General features: G+C 43.8%; 3 protein-coding genes across 9 annotated transcripts; 1 reads left to right on the top strand and 2 right to left on the bottom strand.

Annotated features, from left to right (window-relative positions):
• Window positions 1-537: 537 nt before the first annotated feature.
• Window positions 538-10,006, bottom strand: NEDD8 (NEDD8 ubiquitin like modifier). The gene is made up of 4 exons (XM_007098040.2): window positions 9,739-10,006; window positions 1,887-1,934; window positions 1,637-1,719; window positions 538-892 (listed from the first exon to the last, which is right to left on the bottom strand). Exons 1-4 carry the CDS (start codon window positions 9,754-9,756, stop codon window positions 796-798), a joined length of 246 nt encoding a protein of 81 aa, XP_007098102.1. The 5' UTR covers window positions 9,757-10,006; the 3' UTR covers window positions 538-795.
• A 101-nt stretch (window positions 10,007-10,107) lies between these two features.
• Window positions 10,108-16,381, top strand: GMPR2 (guanosine monophosphate reductase 2). Of its 4 annotated transcripts, none has more exons than XM_007098036.3 (10): window positions 10,108-10,340; window positions 10,721-10,841; window positions 10,979-11,098; window positions 13,251-13,334; window positions 13,721-13,894; window positions 14,648-14,729; window positions 14,819-14,925; window positions 15,113-15,155; window positions 15,755-15,914; window positions 16,118-16,381. In XM_007098036.3, the coding sequence occupies exons 2-10, from the start codon at window positions 10,755-10,757 to the stop codon at window positions 16,305-16,307; spliced, it is 1,047 nt and encodes a 348-aa protein (XP_007098098.2). In that variant the 5' UTR covers window positions 10,108-10,340; window positions 10,721-10,754; the 3' UTR covers window positions 16,308-16,381. The 4 variants fall into 4 exon arrangements, with proteins under 4 accessions (XP_007098098.2, XP_042845389.1, XP_007098101.2 ...); XM_042989455.1 differs by lacking the exon at window positions 10,108-10,340 and adding an exon at window positions 10,375-10,543; XM_007098039.3 differs by lacking the exons at window positions 10,108-10,340; window positions 10,721-10,841 and adding an exon at window positions 11,676-11,752 and having other exon boundaries at window positions 11,016-11,098.
• On the bottom strand, window positions 14,922-19,841 carry TINF2 (TERF1 interacting nuclear factor 2). Of its 4 annotated transcripts, none has more exons than XM_007098034.3 (9): window positions 19,353-19,841; window positions 19,111-19,215; window positions 18,896-18,997; window positions 18,709-18,816; window positions 18,527-18,623; window positions 17,904-18,366; window positions 17,747-17,814; window positions 17,558-17,649; window positions 14,922-15,188 (listed from the first exon to the last, which is right to left on the bottom strand). In XM_007098034.3, the coding sequence occupies exons 1-9, from the start codon at window positions 19,542-19,544 to the stop codon at window positions 15,102-15,104; spliced, it is 1,314 nt and encodes a 437-aa protein (XP_007098096.2). In that variant the 5' UTR covers window positions 19,545-19,841; the 3' UTR covers window positions 14,922-15,101. The 4 variants fall into 4 exon arrangements, with proteins under 4 accessions (XP_007098096.2, XP_007098097.2, XP_007098095.2 ...); XM_007098033.3 differs by lacking the exon at window positions 14,922-15,188 and adding an exon at window positions 17,198-17,426; XM_007098035.3 differs by lacking the exon at window positions 17,558-17,649.
• Window positions 19,842-20,678: the final 837 nt, after the last annotated feature.

The following is a 20,678-nucleotide window of genomic DNA, read 5'->3' on the forward strand; positions in this document are numbered from 1 at the left end:
TATCTTACCAGCTGAGACCTAAGTTATTCGTAGCTTTGTCACTCACTCTTCACTCAACCTTTCTCCGAATCCGCCTCTCTCCAGAACCCAGAGCCCTCCCCCGCATTCCAGCCATAAACATCGTAGTGTCTGTGAAGCCCCTGAGGCCTTTCTTGAACCGGGCCCAAATGTCCAGTAGGGCTACAATGGGAGAGAATTCACTCTCCTGGTTTCTACTACCTATATCAGTAGTACACTGGTAAATGTGTAACAACCAGTTTGGGGGGAGGGGCTGATTTGTATTGTTTGGCTTCTGTAAATATTCCTATCATGGCCAATTTCAAGCTACAAGCACGAAATCAATTATGGGGTTGGGAAGAGATGACAATAATTAGATCTCCTGAGCTGATAAGATCTGGCTCCACACCACTTAGAGCTGACTTTCCTACAGTCTGATAATCCCCCTAAGGGCACATTCCCTTCCGTTGTCCTTCAGAAATGTAAAAGAGTATATACTGTGATGTGCACTTTTGTGCAATACAAGAAAGATTCCAGGAGGTCAGGAAATATTTTATTGGCAACTAGGGACATAGCCATAAGAGAGGGAAGCACACAGGACTGCAAACTAAAACCCAATGGCCACCAAGGGCCCTTTGGGTCAGGAACACCGCATCCTGGGGTCCTCACGGTCTTCCGCCAAACAAGACTGGGCATCCAGGAGAGGGGGCAGTGGCTCTGGTGTCCCACAGAGTGAGAGGACATATGATACCTCATTAGGAGCGACAGGGTAAGGAGGTAAAATGGAGGGAGGGTCCATCACTGCCTAAGGCCACCTCCTCCTCTCAGAGCCAACACCAGGTGGAGGACTGAACCACCTAGGATCTTGTAATCAGCTGCTGTCTTCTCATCATTCCTGCAGGAAAAGGGGGCAAAAAAAAAGGGTGGAGGGATTAGAAATACCATCTAGAACAAGATTCTTATGCTTAGTTTTTTGAGTCTTTCTGGGGGGCCTATGAATGCAGAAAGAATTTACATCTTTATTTTTACTAACCCCTTAAATGAAATTTGATAAATTTTTTTTAATGTTTATTTTTGAGACAATGCGGGAAATAGAGTGCAAGCAGTGGAGGGGCAGACAGAGGGAGACACAGAATCTGAAGCGGGCTCCAAGCTCTGAGCTGTCAGCACAGAGCCTGATGCAGGGCTCGAACTCACGAACCGTGAGATCATGACCTGAGCTGAAGTTGGAAGCTTAATTGACTGAGCCACTCCGGCACCCCTATATTTCTTTTAATTTTGAACATAGACAAAAAACCCACAGTGGTATTAGCAACATGGGTGACCTGTGGACAGAAATTTCATAACATAACTGTTTGCAAGTATTTTGAAAATATATCAAAATTATGGTAATTATTCCTACCATTAGATCTTAATGTATTAATAAACCACATATATTATTTTTTCACAACTTTGTTTTTAGTATCTTGAGAACCGTATCTCATTATCATTAGTTTCCTTTGTAAATCTGTGTATTTTATTTTATGTGTGCAAAAATCTTATCCGAGAAGGAATTCATAGGATTCACCAAATCACCAAAGGATCTCAGGCTCCTCCATCAGTATTTGCTCCCTCAACCTCACAACTATGTCCAACTTACATCTGTTTTCCACTGTAGATGAGCCGCTGCTGCTGTGGGGGAATTCCCTCTTTCTCCTCCACACGCTCCTTGATTCGCTCCACCTTTAGGGGTACAAGTAGTCAGGGGCTGCTAAGGGGTAGAACCATGGAAGTGGAAAGAACAAGAGCTATGCAGATAGCATGAGAGGGAAAGGACTAAGTTCATCAGCACATCCAAACAAATGTGCATGTAGGGAGACAGGCATGAAAAAGTATTGGCCATACATTACCTTGTCTGTGGGTTCAATGTCAATCTCAATCTCCTTTCCGGTCAGCGTCTGCAACAGGCAAGGGTTTCATGAGTCCTACAGCCTAATATACAACTGGTTTTCTAGGTAAAACACCCTGTCTTAATCTCTGGGGAATCTACATCTTCTGAAAGAAGCACCTTGTCAGCAAAGCTGCTTTGAAGAATCAGAAGGCTTTGACCATATCTGTATTTATCAAACACTTTTAGGCAGTAGACAGCTTTGAGAGGGCATTTGACCATTTGACCCTGTTAATCCCACACGTCATTTTACCCAACTTCCCACGCCCACCCCATTAGAATCCATGAGAATACTGGCATTCCCTTGGATGAGATAGCAATAAGAGATGTCCTAAGGAAAGCATGCCTTTGTTCCCTGTATCAAAGTTAGAAATTAACATTCAGATAATTCAAAGAATTCCCAAGGACCCCAGAGACCACTTATGACCAGTTTTTTCAATTAACACTAAAATTCAACATTCTATTCTGTAACTTCTCCAGACTTCTACCTAAATACTAAATTTCAGCTGTAGCTTCTTGACCTCTTCCACAGGCTAAGGGCTGCTGATAATACACATAATAATTACACTGATCATACACTTACAAATGTGCTTCATCCCATCGAGAATGAGAATGAGAGAGAGAGAGAGAGAGAGAGAAGTGGAGCTCACCCGAAGGGGGACTCAAACTCATGAACTGTGAGATCATAGAGCCGAAGTCAAATCCTTAACCAACTGAGCCGCCCAGGTGCCCTGTCATAGCCAACGTTAAAAAAAAAATTTTTTTTTTAACGTTTATTCATTTTTGAGAGACAGAGAGACATACAGCATGAGCGGGGAAGGGGCAGAGAGAGGGAGACACAGAATCGGAGGTAGACTCCAGGCTCTGAGCCATCAGCACAGAGCCCGACATGGGGCTCGAACTCACAGACTGCAAGATCATGACCTGAGCCGAAGTTGATCGCTCAACTGACTGAGCCACCCAGGCGCCCCAATCATAGCCAACGTTTAACACTTTCCAACAGTCAGAAACTACACTGAGTGCACCAACACATTTAATCATTGCAACTAAGTTAGGAGATACATGTACTATTGCTATCACCATTTTATAGATGAGGAAAATGGGGTTTGGATAGGTTAAAAAGCATATCCATGAAGTCAAAAGGAGAGTGTGGACCCAAACACAGACTCTCTGGCCCCAGAGCCTGAGGTTTTGTTTCTTTTCCAGCTCTGTACTCAGTACCGCCTAAGTGTCTCTGGTCTGATATTAAAACCCAATGTATAGGATTGTAATAGGTTCACAAAACAACAAATGGTCTCTACTTATGGTATTCACATAGACCAGAATGATGACAGTACTTAGGACCTAATTTCTCAACTATGAGAATCAGTTCAGTACTAAGAATATTTACAAAAATATAAGAGTAATTCTTTTAGAGTTACCTCTTTGGGTGCAAAAGAATAAATCACAACAGTGATTCCCAAGTTTCTACCCCAATCCAAGCTGGCCTGTGAAAATTTATGGTAAAATGGAAAAATAATGACAATAGTGAGATTTTCATAAAACTAAATATATTCAGCTGTTAAACTATCCTTTCATGAAGGGGTGCCTGGCTGGCTTAGCTGGTGGAGCATGTGACTCTTAATCTCGGAATTTTGAGTTTGAGCCCCATGTTGAGTGTAGAGGCTACTTAAGAAATTTTTTTAATTTTTTAAAAATTGTTTTTATTTATTTTTGAAGCAGAGAGACAGAGAATGAGTGGGGGAGGAGCAGAGAGAGAGGGAGACACAGAATCCGAAGCAGGCTCCAGGCTGTCAGCATAGAGCCCGACACGGGGCTCAAACTCACGAACCATGAGATCATGACCTGAGCCAAAGTCGGACACTCAACCGACTGAGCCACCCAGGCGTCCCAAGAAATTTTTTTAAAATGTTCTTTTATGAAATGACAGAAACAATATATGGTGCTTTTTTAAAGCCCTTTCCTGACAAAATGAAAAGTTAGCAATTCTGTGTCATCCATAAATTATTTCACTTTACTGATCTTAATACTTTAAATGCAAAGATTCTTCAAGCAGATAATCTATTTCTAGGTTAACTAACTTGGAGGAAAAACTTGAAACCTGAGCGATGTATTCAAAGAGAAACATGTGTTTACTCAACAGAACAGGTTTACTGTAAAACACTAGGAAAAGCTTAATGCCTGTTAATAAGAAAACTATTAAAACTAGGGTACATCCATAGACTGATACACTTACCATGCAACAATTTATACACTAATGTGGAAAGATCTAAAGAATGTTTAATTATATATCATTTTCCATATATAGCGATACACATATGTATATGTATAGAAAAAATGATTAAAAGCATACATATCTCCTATAGTAGTGATTGAGAAGGAGAATAGGACTAAGGGAAGGGTTTATTAAGGGTAACTCTCCCTTTATCTGCACTATTAAAGTTTCTAATAAAAATATACCCCTTCATCACATGAATAATAATAAAACAAATATTCATTCTGATTTAATAAAAAATTTTAAAGAGTAAAAAAGACCCTTAGAGAAGGCCTAGAACTGCTCCCCCAAGGGTAAGGTGCTTGGATCTAATGACAGTAAAAAAAAATTACTGGCTTGTAAAATTTAAAACTCTAAGACTGGCCCTTTGTTTCTGACTGTAGAAGCCCATGAATGTATCTAGAGAACAATCTGGTTAAGCGGTGTCCCAGCAGCATCACTTCTGGGAAGATAATCATGACTATGCTAAAAAATATACCTATGATAATGGTCATTACAGTCTTTTGACACTCAAAAATTACAAGCAATCTAAGTATTAAATAGTGGGTTAAATAAATTATGACACAAACATAGAAGAAAAATTACGTAGCCCTCAAATAATCTGTGGAATAATGGTATAATTCCAGTTTTGTTAAAAAAAAAAAAACAACACCACAAAACACATACGTGTATTTATACTCTTTCAAACGAGTGTAGAAGGGTATATACGTGAATGTTTTTGAGTTATGACATTATGGATGCTTTTAATTACATTATTTATGCTTTTCTGTATTTTTCATTTTTTATACCATGAATACATTGTAATGAGAAAAACATTATTTTTAAAATAATGTTCTTGATGGGAGTGTAAGGAAATGATTCTGTAAAGCAGCACTGTCCAAAAGATATAAATGTAATGCAAACCACATATACAATTTAAAATATACTAGCAGCCACATATTTTAAAAGTGAAATTAATTTTAACACTCTTAAACCCAATATATTCAAAATATTATTACTTCAATGTATAATCAATATAAAAATTAGTATTTTACATTCCTTTGTTCTAACCAAATGTTCAAAATCTTGTGTGCATTTCATACTTATAGCACATCTCGATTCAGATGGTAGATTTATTTCCATCTGAAGTACTGTATTTATACTATATTTAAATTTCATAACTTACAGTTGAAAAAGTAGACTTACATACCTAAACTGTTCCAAGCAGACTTAAAAGTTTTCCCGATAACTGAATAAAGTCTCAGGCTTTATATTTAAATTAAGTAAAATTAAACACAAATAGATAGTTCATAAACTTAATTCCTCAGTCTTATTAGCCACATGTCAAGTGTTCAATAGCTCACATGGCTAGTAAGTACTGTTGGAGCGTTCCAGCTAATATATCAAGCAAAAATAAAATTAGATATACCCATTTTGTAACCTCCAATGAAATAATAGATCTAGGCAATAATAGGTCTATAACATCATAGAAAGCAAAAAAGGTGACAGAATTACATACCATACACCATCTATGACTTATTCTCACAAGTACACATACAAAAGACTAATCAAGCCTCTAGATCTTATATACCAATCGACATGAAATACGGGGAAACATGGGAATATAATCAGCAAAATCCAAACTGTGGGAGACTCCACTGGAAAAACCACCTAGTTTATTCAACATGAAAAGGGGGAAAAGGGGGGAATTACAGGTTTTTTAAAGAGGCTTAAAATCCGTATCAACCAACTGCAATGTATGGCTCTTAGTTGGACTCACATTGAAACAAACTGTGTAAAAAGAGAATGGGAAAAATTTGATGACAGTGATAAATCACTGTTAATTTTTTAGATGTGATAATTACAGTTCCATTAGGAAAAAAAGAATCCTTTTTTACAGATATATACTGAAACACATACAAATAACATATGCTATCTGGGATTTGTTTCTTAAAACATAAGGTAACGAGAGTTGGTGAATATAAGTAAGATTGGCCATGAGGTGACAGCACTTGAAGCTGGATATGGGGTGCATTATATCCTTCTCTCTCCTGTTGTGTATGTTTGAAACAGTTCATAATTAAAATTCAAAGTCCTGTAAAATAAGCGTCAACCTTTCAAATTGGAAATATCAATCCCATTTTTTCATTTTTATAACACAATGTATCAATTGGCAGTGTAGGTGATGGACCCCATTGTTTTATTCTTTATTGGTTGTCATGAATGAAGTGGCTTGAAATGGAGAAAAGTGCTTGTAAACACTGAAATGCTATTCAAATAAAAAATATGTTTGGGTTTAAAAAAAATCAGAGTAACTGAGCAATTTTAAAAGATATTCTTGATATTTCATATTGTGTTTCTTCCTCCAAATCTGGTCATTGTCACCTGGGAATACATTCAATGATGTTTGACAAGTCAATGATGAACCTAAACTCAACATACTGCTTGCTTTAGGCACTTGTGGGGATATAAAAAGAAATTAAGGGATCCAGCCTTTGCCAACAATCTTTTTCAAGTCAAGATTTACTACCAAGAAACGACAAGACATATAATTAATAGAACTAATATAAAAGGAAATGTCATATTGAATACTACTATCCAAACACAAGGTATGACGACAAAGTGCTATGGTGGGTGAAAATCAACATCAATTTAAACCTGAATGAAATTAACATTTCACACCCATTATAATAGCTAAAATAAAAATGACTGATAGGACTAAAAGGTAGCTAGGGTACAGAACAGCTGGACTGCTTATTCACTGCAACTGGGAATGTAAAATGGTACAACCCCTTGGAAAACTGGCAGCTTCTTTTAAACTTGCATACATTTACTACATGATCCCAGTAATTTTGTTGCTAGATTTATACCCAAAGGAAATGAAAACATAGGTCTACAAAAAGACTTGTATAACAATGTTCATGGAAGCCTTATTTATAATAGCCAGAAACTGAAACAATCCAAAAGTCCATCAACAGGAGAATGGATAAACAAACTGATATAGTCATTCAATTAAATATTACACAGTAATAAGAAGGAACTACACAGATATAACAGACACAATGCTAAGTGAAAGAAGCCAGACACAAAATTATATATTCTTTAACTCCCTTTATATGAAATTCTAAAACAAGCAAAACTAACCTATGGAAATTTCATAGGGAAGGGGTGAAAATGTTCTAGATCTTGTTACATGGATGTATAACTGTTGTTAAAAACTCATTCAACTGAACCCTTAAGAACTGTTGGTTTAAAGTTAAAAATACAAATGTGTTTAAAAAAACAAACAAACCATGAATGAGAAAACTGGGGCTTAGATAGTAAAGAAGACACTAATGCAGAATCTGGGGTTAGGGAGTACTATAATGAGAAAGAACTATAAAGAAAACCTGTACACTATGATTTTTTTTGTACGCCACGTCATGGCTTAGACTCTAAACTTTAGAGGGGGTATGTGGTAGGAAAATCGGGTTAGAAGTATTACAGAGAAATAAAGACATAAATTAATGAGACCTCGGACCAGGATAAGGACGATGGGAATGGAAAGAAAATCAGGCAAAAAAGAGGTTATCGAAGGAAAAATGTGGTTCTATAAGCAAACAATGATTCTAAAGAATTACATTCCAGATACCTGCTAGATTGATGGGATTGATACATGAGATGAGTACTGGGAAGATGACCTAAAGCAGAAAATGATGTATTTAATTTTAGAAAGACAGAGACGAGGCATCAAGACAAGATTTAAATCAGGAGGCATTCATTGCAAAGGACTGCAAAAAGAGATATGGAAAAAGTCAGCTACGGGGAGAAGACAGTTGAATTTGCAAAGGAACCCTGATAAATAAAACCTACCATTTGTATACTAAGAGCTAATTGCTTTTGTATATACTTAATATATTAAAAAATGCAGCTAACGAAAAAGAGAAAGATGAAAGGCATAGGAACCTGTTTGTGGAGGCACAAAGAAAAGCATTTCAGGAAAGGAGACTAACAATTTTAGAGAAACACTAAACAAAAATGGATTCAAAGAGAAAATCTAGAACGCTGCTACTCCGGGTAGTCCCTGATAAGCAGCATCAGCATCAGCATCACCCGGGAGTATGCTGGAAATACGGAATCTCAGGTCACATCCCAAACCCACTGAATTAGAATCCGCATAACAAGATCCCCAGGTGATTCTCATGCACTTTTAAATTGAGAAGCCCAACCAGAACACAGTATTTTCTTAAACTGCAGGTCTCAACCCATTGGTGGGTTAGGAAATCAACTCAGAACAAAACTGGAAATATCAGAGCATATCACACATGGTAAGTTTTTTGTGTTTGTAAGGAACCTGAGGTAAACATTTTTAGAGCAGGTTGAGATTTTTTAAGAAGTTTACAAAACACTGTACAAAGTAACCTCTTCTTTGACTAAGAGGATGTGAGAATTCATATCCAAAAAGCATTTTAGTGTTTCTCAGACTTTGACAGTGACTCACAATAATACATATGTACTAGTAATACATACATGTGCTTAACATACATATAAAACGAAAACCAAAATTCGTGAAATACTCTTATCCAGCAGTATACCCTGATATTTCTATGTTAACGTTGTTTGCGACCCATTAAATGGATTTTATAATTAGTGACTCTTGTAGCCACTACTAAAGGTTTGAAAAACAAAGATTTTCAACAAGCTGGCCTCCATCCTCAGCCAAGAAGTGGTTTGGAAAGAATGAAGAGGTTAACAGTGGCTGGTAAGTACGGTAAATTCACTAAAAAGCTGATGAAAGAACAGACTTACTCAGCAGGAAAAGGCCAAACTAACGTTGCACTGCGTCAGTTTTTAGTTTCTGCCTCTCTGTCTGAAGGTACGAAAGAAGCAATAGCAGATAGGACTAATGAGTGTTGTCAATTGGTATAAAAACCACGGGAGAGACAGGGATGAAGGAAAACACCACCAGTACCAAGAACTAGGGCAATGATAACTAACCTGCCTCAGTCACAGAAGTGAGGCTGGTCCAGGAGGCCCGGCTCAGAAAGGCGGGTGCTGAATGAACACACTCCCAGCTTTGGTTCCTGAAGGCCGGCTGTCACACTGGCGACAACCAGCAAAGGCTTACAGTCTAGCTCCTAGGAGGCTCTCGGTTCCCCAAGCTAACGTTTTTGTACTGTGCTTGGAGAAGCAGGTAAGCTGGGCAGTGCAAAATGGAGATCACAGCTTAGTCCAAGAATCCGAGAAGGGGAGCCAAGCTGCTGCTAGGCCTTCTCTATGACCGCGGGGGTTCGCATACAGCGATACCCCGGACAAAGGCGGCTTCCTTCTGAGTCACGGCACAGTCCTGGCTGAGAAACCAAGACAAGCAGAGACCCTGGGGTGATCTGGCGGGGCCAGTCCCCAGCTCTCAAACCCTTCTTGGGGCCCCCCACTTCCCATCACCCCTCGCGCGGAGCCCTGAGGCTGTCAGCACCCTCCAGGCTAGGGAAAGGCGTGGTTTTCCTTCCCCGCTTCTCCCGTAAGGCACAACGGCCAGCCCAGTACCACAGCGTCTTGGCAAGGCCGGAGGTGCTCCCACCTTCACTTTAATTAGCATCTTCTTCCCAGTTTGGAGCTGCACACAGATATCTTGCTGCTTCTACCGCTGCGGTCGCCGCTGCCGCTCCCCAGCAATCGCCTGTGGGAGTCACTTCTGTTTCCGGGTCACTGCCTGGCTCCACCCCTCTCACCCCGCCTCCTTCCTTTCATCGGGTTGCCGAAAGGCTCAAGAATGCTCCTGCGTTTGGTTTTGGTGGTGTCGTAAATAAAAAGAAGGCGGTGGTTTCGTTACGGCAGAGATGATACCTCCGCGATACTTAGAGTCCCTAGCGAGCCAGGGCTTCGAAAGCGGGGGGCGGAACGAACTACTCCCATCATGCCAGGGGACAGCTCCGCGCGTCCCATCCTGGGAATCGTAGTCTCCCGCCCCTAGGGTCCAACGGCAACCTCGGTGTGTGAACTCTGTTACCCAGAAGGCCTCGCACGGCCACCGCCGAAAATAGAATGCCTCAGTTAATCCTTTTCGCCGGCAATTAGCGGAACCTGTTGGCGTGGCCTACAAGGCTCAGCGGGGCTTCACGAGCCTAGTTGCTAAGCAAGGGCGACTTTGGTCAACTGCCACCTGTGCCACGGCGACAGGAAGTGAGTACCCCCTATTCCGGAAACTAGTTGTGGGAACCCCCTATTTCTTCTCACCCCCAAATCAGCCTCTTACCCCAAATTGCTCTTTGCAAGGGTGGGAGAAGGAAGAGTAGTGGGGGGAAGGAATACACATTTTTAGGGTCTCTCAAGACTCCATCCCAATTCTTCTCCCCAACAACTGGTACCTGGGATGGAGATACCGGGTAATTGTAACCATGAGACAGATGAGATGACAGTCAATGAGCTTCAGCCAGTGCACTGACCTTCCACAATTTAAGCAAGGAGAGAGATGAGTTATGCAGTTAGCTCTAAGAGGGCATTAAGGCCTATGGGGAAATTGGTTCAGCTCCCCCCCCCTCCTGACTTTCCCTACCTTCCAGCTCTCAGATTGGTCGCTATCCGGAGGTCCCTGCCATGCCTCACATCGATAACGACGTCAAACTGGACTTCAAGGATGTCTTGTTGAGGCCCAAACGCAGTACCCTTAAGTCTCGAAGTGAGGTGAGACTGCTTTCCTAGTTGCACTTGACCCCAAGCTCCAGATGGGCCAGTACTGAGAAAGAGTCCTAGTTCTTGTCCTCCTGCAGTACTCATTTACTTGATGAATAAAATGCTCAGTTTCCTGTTCATATCTGCAGGTGGATCTCACAAGATCCTTTTCATTTCGGAACTCAAAGCAGATGTATACTGGGATCCCCATCATTGCTGCTAATATGGATACTGTGGGCACCTTTGAGATGGCCAAGGTTCTCTGTAAGGTAGGACTTCCCTCATGCAGGTTCCTCACTGGTGTCCAGTTATATGGGCTGACTGCAGAGGTACCTGCATCCCCACCCCCACCCCAAGTCAGCTCTCTGGCAAGTAACAGGATGTTTCAACTTACTATTTTATCCATTTTCTCCAATACTAATGCTCTTTATAAGTTCAAAGGCATGCCTGAAATAGTAAGATTCAAAGCTAAGTTTCCCCCCATTTTTTTGATAGATAACTTTCACTTTTGTTCTGACCAGCAGTTTATATACACCCTGCCAACTTTTTCCACCACCCAGGTCACCCCCTCCAAATCACATTCATCCTTCCAGTTACACCATTGTTCAGGACACTAAATATTCACTGTTTTAGTCCAGAAACTAAATACAGTGTGAGCATTCAAAAATTCCTAGCTAGAAGATCCTAGAGAAGAAGCTTACTAATTTTCTTTCTTTTATATATGCTATCCTTTTTTAATTTTTATTTTTTAATCTTCCTCTTCTTTGAATCCTAGGTTCCTGGGAATTCCTGTGCTCAAAATGGAATGTGTTTTTTTTTTTTTTAATGTGTTTTTCTTACACACAGGTTATTGTTCACTTTGAAAATAGAAGATGCTGCTCCCATCAGTAATATTACCTGCCTCTATACTTGTAGCTGAAAAGGTAGATAGTTATTCTGGGCACTCAAGGAACATATGCATTCTTCTGGTTAATCTATGTAGCCCTGATTGATGGATTCTGCTGCTGCTTGTGGCTCTGTTAGCCTTAAGGACTTCATCTCCCTTTCTCTATTTTTGATTGCTGTAAGTCTTTGTGGAATGTCTGTTGTCACTTCTCTGAAGTTGATAGTTATACAGTTTTAGTACTTTTTTGCTGTTGTCATTCACTAACTGCTTAGGAATCTTCTTGTTGTCCATTGTCCGCCTGTTCTGCCCAGTAGAGTTGAGGAATAGTAACTCTGAATTCAGCATTAACAGACATGCTATAATACATGGACTTTGTGGGGACTGTTTTAATGCTTTATGTTGAGACTGGCTTTTCAGTAATGCTGATGAGTGCTAAAGAAATCAGGTTTTAGCGACAGAGCCAAGTTTCACAGTAATCATAAAGTTGGATATAAGCGTCTTTCTTCTAGATCTCTAGCTCGGTACATAATTGGATGTGCTCATCATGTCACACTATATCAGTATATCTCCAAGGTCTACTGACCTTCTAGGGTGATTTTTCTTTATGTATCAGCATGTTGATAGCAGAGTGTTGCTGAGAAAACGGAATTCAATACCAGCTTTAGCGAGGTAGTGTTGATGAGTTAAGTATAGCAATAATATGTCCTTACTGCTGGCTGATACATGACTTCCTTGGATTTCTTATCAGTTGCAAGATTTGGGTTGTCTCTGTCAACTGCTCTCTTGTCTATTTGCATGTCTGGACTTTTAAAGCACAAGTACCAGTATTCACAGCTGTCTTTGAATGCCTTTCTCAAAGCATTGGGATATTGTTTGCAATTTGATGACCTAGGGAATACAAGTCTGAGGAGTTAATTGTATCCTTAAACTTGGTTGACCGAAATAGATGGAATGAAATAGACTTTTTAGGTTGGTCCGTGTCTCCAGAAAATTTGTCCTTTACACCAGTGGAGATGGAGAAAGAATGGGGTAGCACTTTACTGGCTCCATTAAGGTCTGACCTCTTGTGAACATTTAGACTCACTGAATTATTGGACCAGAAGATACCAAAAACTAGGTTTATTCAGTACTGGGTTACCATAGGAGGAGGGGCTGAGTCTGTGCAGGCAGACACTGGCTCCGTCCACCCTCTTCATGGTTATGTTCTTGTCTGCTGCTTGTTCCACTGCAGCAACAGCTCGTCTCTGTCACCTTTTAAGTCAGAAGCCCCTGTATCTTCTGACAGGTGAAATCCAGTCCAGATGACTTAGTACTTGGGTCAGGGTGTCAGACAAGCACTAGCTTATGACAAAATGCCCTACTGGTTATTTATAGGGAGAATAAGGGCTAAACTAAACCCAACTCAACCAGTGGCTTCTTCAAGTTGCTTTCCAAAGTTCATTTTCTTCCTCAGAGAGAATACTTACTATAAAGGTCTATGTCTAGAAAAAGAGTTGCTAGTTCTCTCCTTTTTGATGACTCTTTCTTCTCCCCAGTTCTCCCTCTTCACAGCTGTCCATAAACACTACAGCCTCGAGCAGTGGAAAGACTTTGCTAGCCAGAATCCTGACTGTCTTCAGGTAATCTTAGTCTTTTCCTGGTCCCTTCTTCATCCCAGTTTTCCAGGAATCTTTTGTTTGTTTGTTTGAGAGAGGGAGAGCACATGGGTGTGCATGAGTCGGGGAGGGGCAGAGAGAGAGAGAGAATCCCAAGCAGGCTCCACGCTGTCAATGCAGGATCCAACGTGGGGCTTGATCTCACAAACCGTGAGATCATGGCCCGAGCCAAAATCAAGAGTTGGACATTTAACCAACTGAGCCACCCAGGAGCCCTTCTAGGAATCTCTGTTTGGCTTTCTGAGGACTAACCCTCACCTTCCCAGCCTGCCGGCTCCTCACTGGGTCTTTTGTGACATGCCACAGACTGTCTCATGCCTCCCATGCCAATGGCTCTGTTTCTCTCACAGCATTTGGCTGCCAGCTCAGGCATGGGCTCTTCTGACTTTGAGCAACTGGAACAGATCCTGGAAGCTGTTCCCCAAGTGAAATATATATGCCTGGACGTGGCAAATGGCTACTCTGAGCACTTTGTGGAGTTTGTAAAGGATGTACGGAAGCGCTTCCCCAAACACACTATTATGGTATGTTTCTATTACTCTGTAGTTGGTATGTTCCTCTTCCTCCCACTCTTTCCTGACACTCCCATTTTGTTACATCATTTCTCCTCTGTTGCATTTTGATTTTCCTAGACCGCTTAATCATGGCTCTGGGTGATCATCCATGGTCCCACACTTAAAATGTATAGATTGGTTAGTGCAGTTATCTCTGTCCCTTTTCACATGCCTTGTGCCCACCTATGGTGTCCACTGAAGTGGACACGTACTAGAATCGTATTAAAGGAGTCGCATGAAAATAAGTTTTATTAATTTTTTTTTTTTACAAGCTTTGGGGAGTGATAACAAGGCCTTATTTTCTCCACAGCATCAAGGGGTCTCTCTGTACCGTCCACCAAAAATAAATAGAGCTGTGCAAATGGGTATTTAGCTTATATCACGTTTTCCCCTTTGCCTGAAGCCAGAGATTTTATGATGTAACAGATGAAGGACAGGATATGTTTGGGTCTCTTGGCAGGGACGGGGAGATAAATCTACTGTAAATCAGCTTTGGCCTTGGTCCAGTTGTACCCCAACTTCACCCTAGTGCAACAGCGCCACTGGCCACTCACCTCCTTACCTCAGCTTGGGAAGCAGAGTTCGTTCCCAGTAGAGGGACCCTAGGTACCCTCTTTGTAATACTGTTGGAAGGTCATGGTCCAAGCATACCGTATATGAAAGCGCGCAGCCTCCTCTCGTTTCCAACCCCAAGAGTGCTCTGTTTTGATTGCTCTGTCTCAGGCGGGGAATGTGGTAACAGGAGAGATGGTGGAAGAGCTGATCCTCTCTGGGGCTGACATCATCAAAGTAGGAATAGGACCAGGTAAGTTGGTTCATGGGGGGGCCACTGGCTATCTCTCCAGTGGCGAACGCCTGTGGAGCACGCTACTCTTTTCATTATGTTCTTCTCAGGTTCCGTGTGCACCACTCGGAAGAAAACTGGAGTGGGGTATCCACAGCTCAGTGCAGTGATGGAGTGTGCAGATGCTGCTCATGGCCTCAAAGGCCACATCATTTCAGTAAGGCCAAGGGCAGGGGAGGGAATGAGGCTGCCAGACAGCTGTGTGTTCTGCTGGCTGTGGAGGCTGTGGTAGCGGTGGATCAGAACTCCCGGGTTCCCGTCAGCTTTGAGGTGGGCCATGGGGACATCGCTCCTAGTACTTGGGAAATCCACGTTATCTCTTCACAGTGCTCTTCACTTTGCAGGATGGAGGCTGCAGCTGTCCAGGGGATGTGGCCAAGGCTTTCGGTAAGGGTGCTGGGAGAGTGTGGACGGAGGGTCCTGTAGAAGAGGATAAGTCACCTCTGAGGGCCAAGGATCAGGCTTGGAAAGGCTGAGAAAGCCGTTCAGATTTTTTGACAATATGAACTAATGACCCTGAAGCCCATGGTGTCACCTGGGGCAAGCCAGCAGGGGAAACCCTGAGACTCTGATACAGACTGCACAGCATGCCAGGTCCATCTGTAGCATCCCTCAGACTGTTGGACTAAAGTTAGAGACCTTTGCCCCTAGGACACTTGGAGTCTCTTGTTTAGCTGCACATAGTACAAAGAAATGACCAGATGGTAAAAGCAGCAAAAAAAAAAAAAAAAAAAAAAAAAGAGCAAAACCCAGGCACGGAATCTCCAGAGGCTCTTTTTAAATTCTTGGGGAAATCAGGCTCACTGAGGAGTAGAGGCCAGAGCAGAGCAGGCCTGTGTGGGTTGTGGGTCAGCTAGGGAAACAAAACCAGGAAGATGTTAGAATCATTGTCAGGACTGAGAATTTGGCGTGAGTTGCTTCCAGGGGTGGGCATATGGGTGCGTGGGCCAGATTCAATTCTCTTTTCCCCTTGTTGATGCTGGCAGGGGCAGGAGCTGACTTTGTGATGCTGGGTGGCATGCTGGCTGGGCACAATGAGTCAGGTGGTGAGCTCATCGAGAGGGATGGCAAGAAGTACAAGCTCTTCTATGGGATGAGTTCTGAAATGGCCATGAAGAAGTATGCTGGGGGCGTGGCTGAATACAGGTATGTGCAGAGGTCCAGGAGCTGAGGGTTCCTGGAAATTGTGACTAAGCAGGGTGGTGGCAGAACTGCTGGCTGCTGGGAGATGCTTGGTACATTCTTGGAGGAAAAGTGGTGAACTGGGGCTAAATGCTAGAGACTGGGGCGGTGCTGTTGGGCTTAAGAAATCCAAAAAGAAAAGGTTAGAAAGTTTTTCCTCCTCTAAGGGCCTCAGAGGGAAAGACAGTGGAGGTGCCCTTTAAAGGGGATGTGGACCATACCATCCGAGACATCCTTGGAGGCATCCGTTCCACATGTACCTACGTGGGAGCAGCTAAACTGAAGGAGTTGAGCCGGAGAACCACCTTTATCCGAGTCACCCAGCAGGTGAATCCAATCTTCAGTGATGACAGCTAGACCTGAGCAGCTGTGCCCTCTCAAAGCACTAGCAGCCTAGCACAGGGCCTCCCGATGGGCTCCTCACACACGCCAGCTACTATGGCTATTTATCACTCGGTTATTTCCTGTTGCCTTACTCCTGAGGGCTTCTGCAATAAATCTGTACTCTGTACGCACAAAATGCCCAGGGTACTCACTGGGGAGGAAGCAAGGAAAGCAGGCTGAGAAAATGAAGTAAGGTAATCAAATGCAAATCTGGGGACGCAGCATCTGGAAGATTATGGAAAGGAAAAGATAATGACTCCTGCCTAAGTGTTTAATATGGCCTTGGTCTGGACGAGTTACTCTCCTGATATCATGTTTTGTTAATGAACTTCATTAAATAGTATCTTTGAACACCTAAAAAGCTCAGAAATGTTGATGTATTTTAAGTATCTCAATAAAGAGATCCCAATGACTATAAGAGATTCTGTATCTTTCTGCACAAGGCTGGCATCTGGGTGCTTCTCCGGGACAAGTGGAAGTGGAATTGGCACTGACCCAGTAGAGTCAAAGGCAGGGAGTATTTTTCCATGAAGTATCTCCATTTCAGTGCCACCACCCCCAGGTAACCTGGCAGCATGAGAATTTACAAAGTACATTCTGGTATCAGGGCACATAGATATTTTTAGAATAGCAAAGGGAAATTTCTCTTCCAGGCTATCAACCCTTCTTGGCACATCTGAACAACATTTTCCATCGGAAATAAAAAGGCAAAGGAATTCCTCTAGCCCTGGAGAAGCCAGTTCTAAGGAATGACCTACACTGACTTTATAGAAGCCTTAATTCCCCTTTCTCACACCAAGACAGTATTTTAATAAATCCAAATCTTAATTAACAAGTACTACAAAGTAATTTTAGCAAGGCAGTCAGGGAACCCAAACCTGGGCTTCCACTTTATTTCCACTAAACTGTGTGTAGAGCTCAGGGAGACAGGTGGAGTGCAGAGAGAATTCCGGTCCTATCATAAGTGTCTAGACCTGTCTGCATGGTCATGGGAGGGACAGACACAGCACTGGGGCCAGAAGTAGGGAGGTATTCATAGAAGGTGGGGATCAAGGTGTCAAACTTTGTCTTCTGATAGTTTTCCAGAGACTCCTGCAGAGAAGGGAGCAGGGAGATCCTATCATCGTCTTATTCCCTGAGCCTTCCATATTCTGGAGCATGTGGGGTTTCTCTGTCTTGTTCTGCTCATCCTCTTCCCCAGCTTTCTGTTCCTTCCTACTCACCCTTCCTTCCCTCTGGTCATTTTCTTCTTCATCAGAGTCCAAAACCAAGTCCCCTATGGTAATGACAGAGCTGCACAGAGATGGGGGACACACTGCAAGAAGGAAACCAGAGTCAAAGTACCCTTCTAGGTGAACAGGCCCTGAAGAATCCCCAGGAGAGGAGGCTGGCTCCTGACCCAAGATACTTACCTGGCTTCCTAGCCTTAGGAGGTGATAATGACAGTCTCAGGGGGTCCATGGGGCAAACCAAGCAATTCCTGAAGTGGGAGCAAGCAAAGAAGATAAGGTAACGGGAAAACAGGCAAAGAATGGGCTGTTTGCAGGGAGAAGCAACTGTACCACTCACTCTTCTTTCTCTGAAGCAAACAAGTCAACTGGGTTCTCCTTCAGAGCTCTTCCCCCCAGGGTCTGGGATGGACTCTTAGACTTTCCAGTGGAAGCTGCTCTCATGCCCGCAGCACCTGCCAGATCTGCCGTGTGTGTTTCATGTTCTTCCCTGCTCTCAGGCTCAGATATGATCTGGCTTGGTGAACCCAGATTCCTAAAGGGGAACAGCATGACTGTAGGGCGCTCCTTATGGTCTCCCTTAGTGGATGCCCATCGGGACTGGATTCTTCGCCGGCCTAGAGGGGCCAGATTGAAGTGGTGGCCAGCCAAAGGTTCTGGGTTCTTCCTTGAGGCTAGTCCCCGAGAAAGGTATGAGCTAGGCCTGGCTTTTGGCGATGGATCATGAAGTACTAGATTTGGTTGCTGAGGAGGACTCTGCTCCATGGGCTCTGTCACGCTCACTGAATCAGTAACCAAACGCTCTGAAAAAGAAAATGAAGCTCCTTATAAATAAGAGATAGTAACACAGCTCCATCTGGTTTCTTATGCCTCAGGCCCATGTAACCCTTCAAATAGCCCATCTCAAAAGGTCTCCGGCCAGTCTACCCCCAAGTTCCTAGTTCTCCCAGATGGTCCTAGTACCTGGAAGTGGCCACCCCATGTCCACACCATATTGGCTCAAGGCAAAAGAAGAAGTGATAGAAACTCCAGGCTGCATCCAGCTCAGCACATCTTGAAGCTGTGGGCAGAGGGTGAGAGGCATGAAGACCACAGTCCTTGATACAACCATCCCACACTCTGCCCTTATTTGGCCCCAACAAAACCTGCTGTGCCTGCAACGCAGGCAGTGCTTTTTCCAGCTGACACAGGTATTCAAAAAACAGCTTTTCCATGGCAGCCAAAAAGAGTTCCCCATACTCTTGTTCAAGTTCCTGCAGTGAGGAGAGAAGCAAGTCAGAAGAGGGCTAGGGAAATTAGCCACATAACAGCTTCCAAACCAGCCAGTCTCACCTGCAGCTTGGAAGCCAAGTCCACTGGGGTCTCTGCTAGTTGCTTCACCTGTTGGCAAAAGGTTTTCTGTGCCTCTGAGATCTTCCTCAGATCCTGCTTTGTCTGTTGAGGATAAGGAAAAGCAGAAAACTTAGGGTCACCAGGATCCAGTGGCCGGGAGAAGCCACTTTGTGGCACCGTGTTAACGGGAAAGGGCTGTACCAGGGATTACTCACAGCTTTCGGGTCCCGCACTACAGGTCCAGACTCTGGGAAGTGGTGATGTAGGGCATTCAGAACTTGGGCCCACGGCCGGCCCTGAAAGATCAGCTCCACCACTACCTGTGAAGGGTACTAAACTCAGAATCTCAGGGCAAGCTGCCCTTTTCCAACCAGTCCCAACGCCAAGCAGTCGGCCCTGTCTGGTCCCCTCGCATCCCGCCCCTTTCCCGTCTTCCAGTTCCTAATGGCTCCAATACCTTGGCCTTTAGACCCATACACAGGCGTTCATGGTGGCGGTAGCGAACCAAGCCAGGGGCAGCAGCGCGCAGTGATCGCAAAAACTCTAACACCCGGGGGAAATGCTCCACGCGGCGTCCCCGCACCACTTGCCAGGTGGCCGCGGCTGCGAAGCGCAGAGCCGCGGGACCGGCCCCCGGGGGCGTGGCCATGGTCGGCGGGCTCCGCCCCGGGGGCAGTCCCTATGGGTTCCTTCTTCCAAGGCAAGCCTTCTCCACTCCTCCTAGAGGCGAAGCTTCCGGTGCCTCTCAGCGGCTAGGCTATTTGGATCTGCGCCGGATAATTCACGATCCTATCCCTTCCATAGGTCATCAGAATCCTGGAGGTCTTCAACTCGGGATGGAGCCTGAATGGAGAAGCTGGCCAGCTACAATAGCACCAGATTCGCTGTTTTCCACACCGCCGCCCCTGCAGCCGAGGGCTACCCCACTTCCGGCCCCTGCGGCCAGTCTGTCGGCCCCGGAAAAGGGCGGTAATGGAGAACCAATAGGACATCAGACAGGGAGACGTGACATCGCGTCATAAGGCCACGCCCCAACAGATAGGGCGTCCCTTCCGCCCCCGCTATCTCCGTTCGGTGCCACAGCTGATCGTGGCTCTCCGGACTCCCGCCTTTCTTCGCGGAGCGTACAAAGTCACGTCCTTCGCTAAGGCGTGGCTTGGTTGTGTGGAAAGCGAGGATCATGCCTTGCCCTTTCCCGTCGTCTTCTCCATTGAAATACGATTCTTCAAATCCTGGCCTCAAAGCAGCGCCAGCAAAGCCTTCCCGGCGACGAGCCGCCTCCAGTAAAAATTCGACTGTTTCTTTCACAAAACAGGAGAGGGCGCCCGTCTTTAAAAAATAAAGTACTGAACAAAGTTTGAAAAGATACATCAGGTTGTTAACTTGGTTTTCTCTGGATGGTCAGACTGTGCTTTTCTGTGCTTGATATCTTTTTTTTTTTTTGTACCCTGTAATTTTAAAATAAATGAAAAATTAGTTTTCCTTTTTCGGATTTCTGTTGTTGGCTTACTCCAGTCAGCCCCTCAATGTGATCGACTTACTTGTCTGTCTCCTTGTCACTCTTCTGGTGCCTCTCCTTTATTTTCATCACCAAGTACAGAACCTGGCACACAGGTTGTATTCTTTAAATGTTGGTTGAATGAGATGCACCTGGGTGGCTCATTCCGTTAAGCATCTGACTTCTGCTCAGGTAATAATCTCACAGTTTGTGAGTTCCAGCCCCATATTGGGCTCTCTGCTGTCAGCACGGAGCCTGCTTGGGATCTGTCTCTCTGCCCCTTCC

Source organism: Panthera tigris, chromosome B3 (assembly GCF_018350195.1).
Source record: "Panthera tigris isolate Pti1 chromosome B3, P.tigris_Pti1_mat1.1, whole genome shotgun sequence".
Classification (NCBI taxonomy): Eukaryota; Metazoa; Chordata; class Mammalia; order Carnivora; family Felidae; genus Panthera; species Panthera tigris.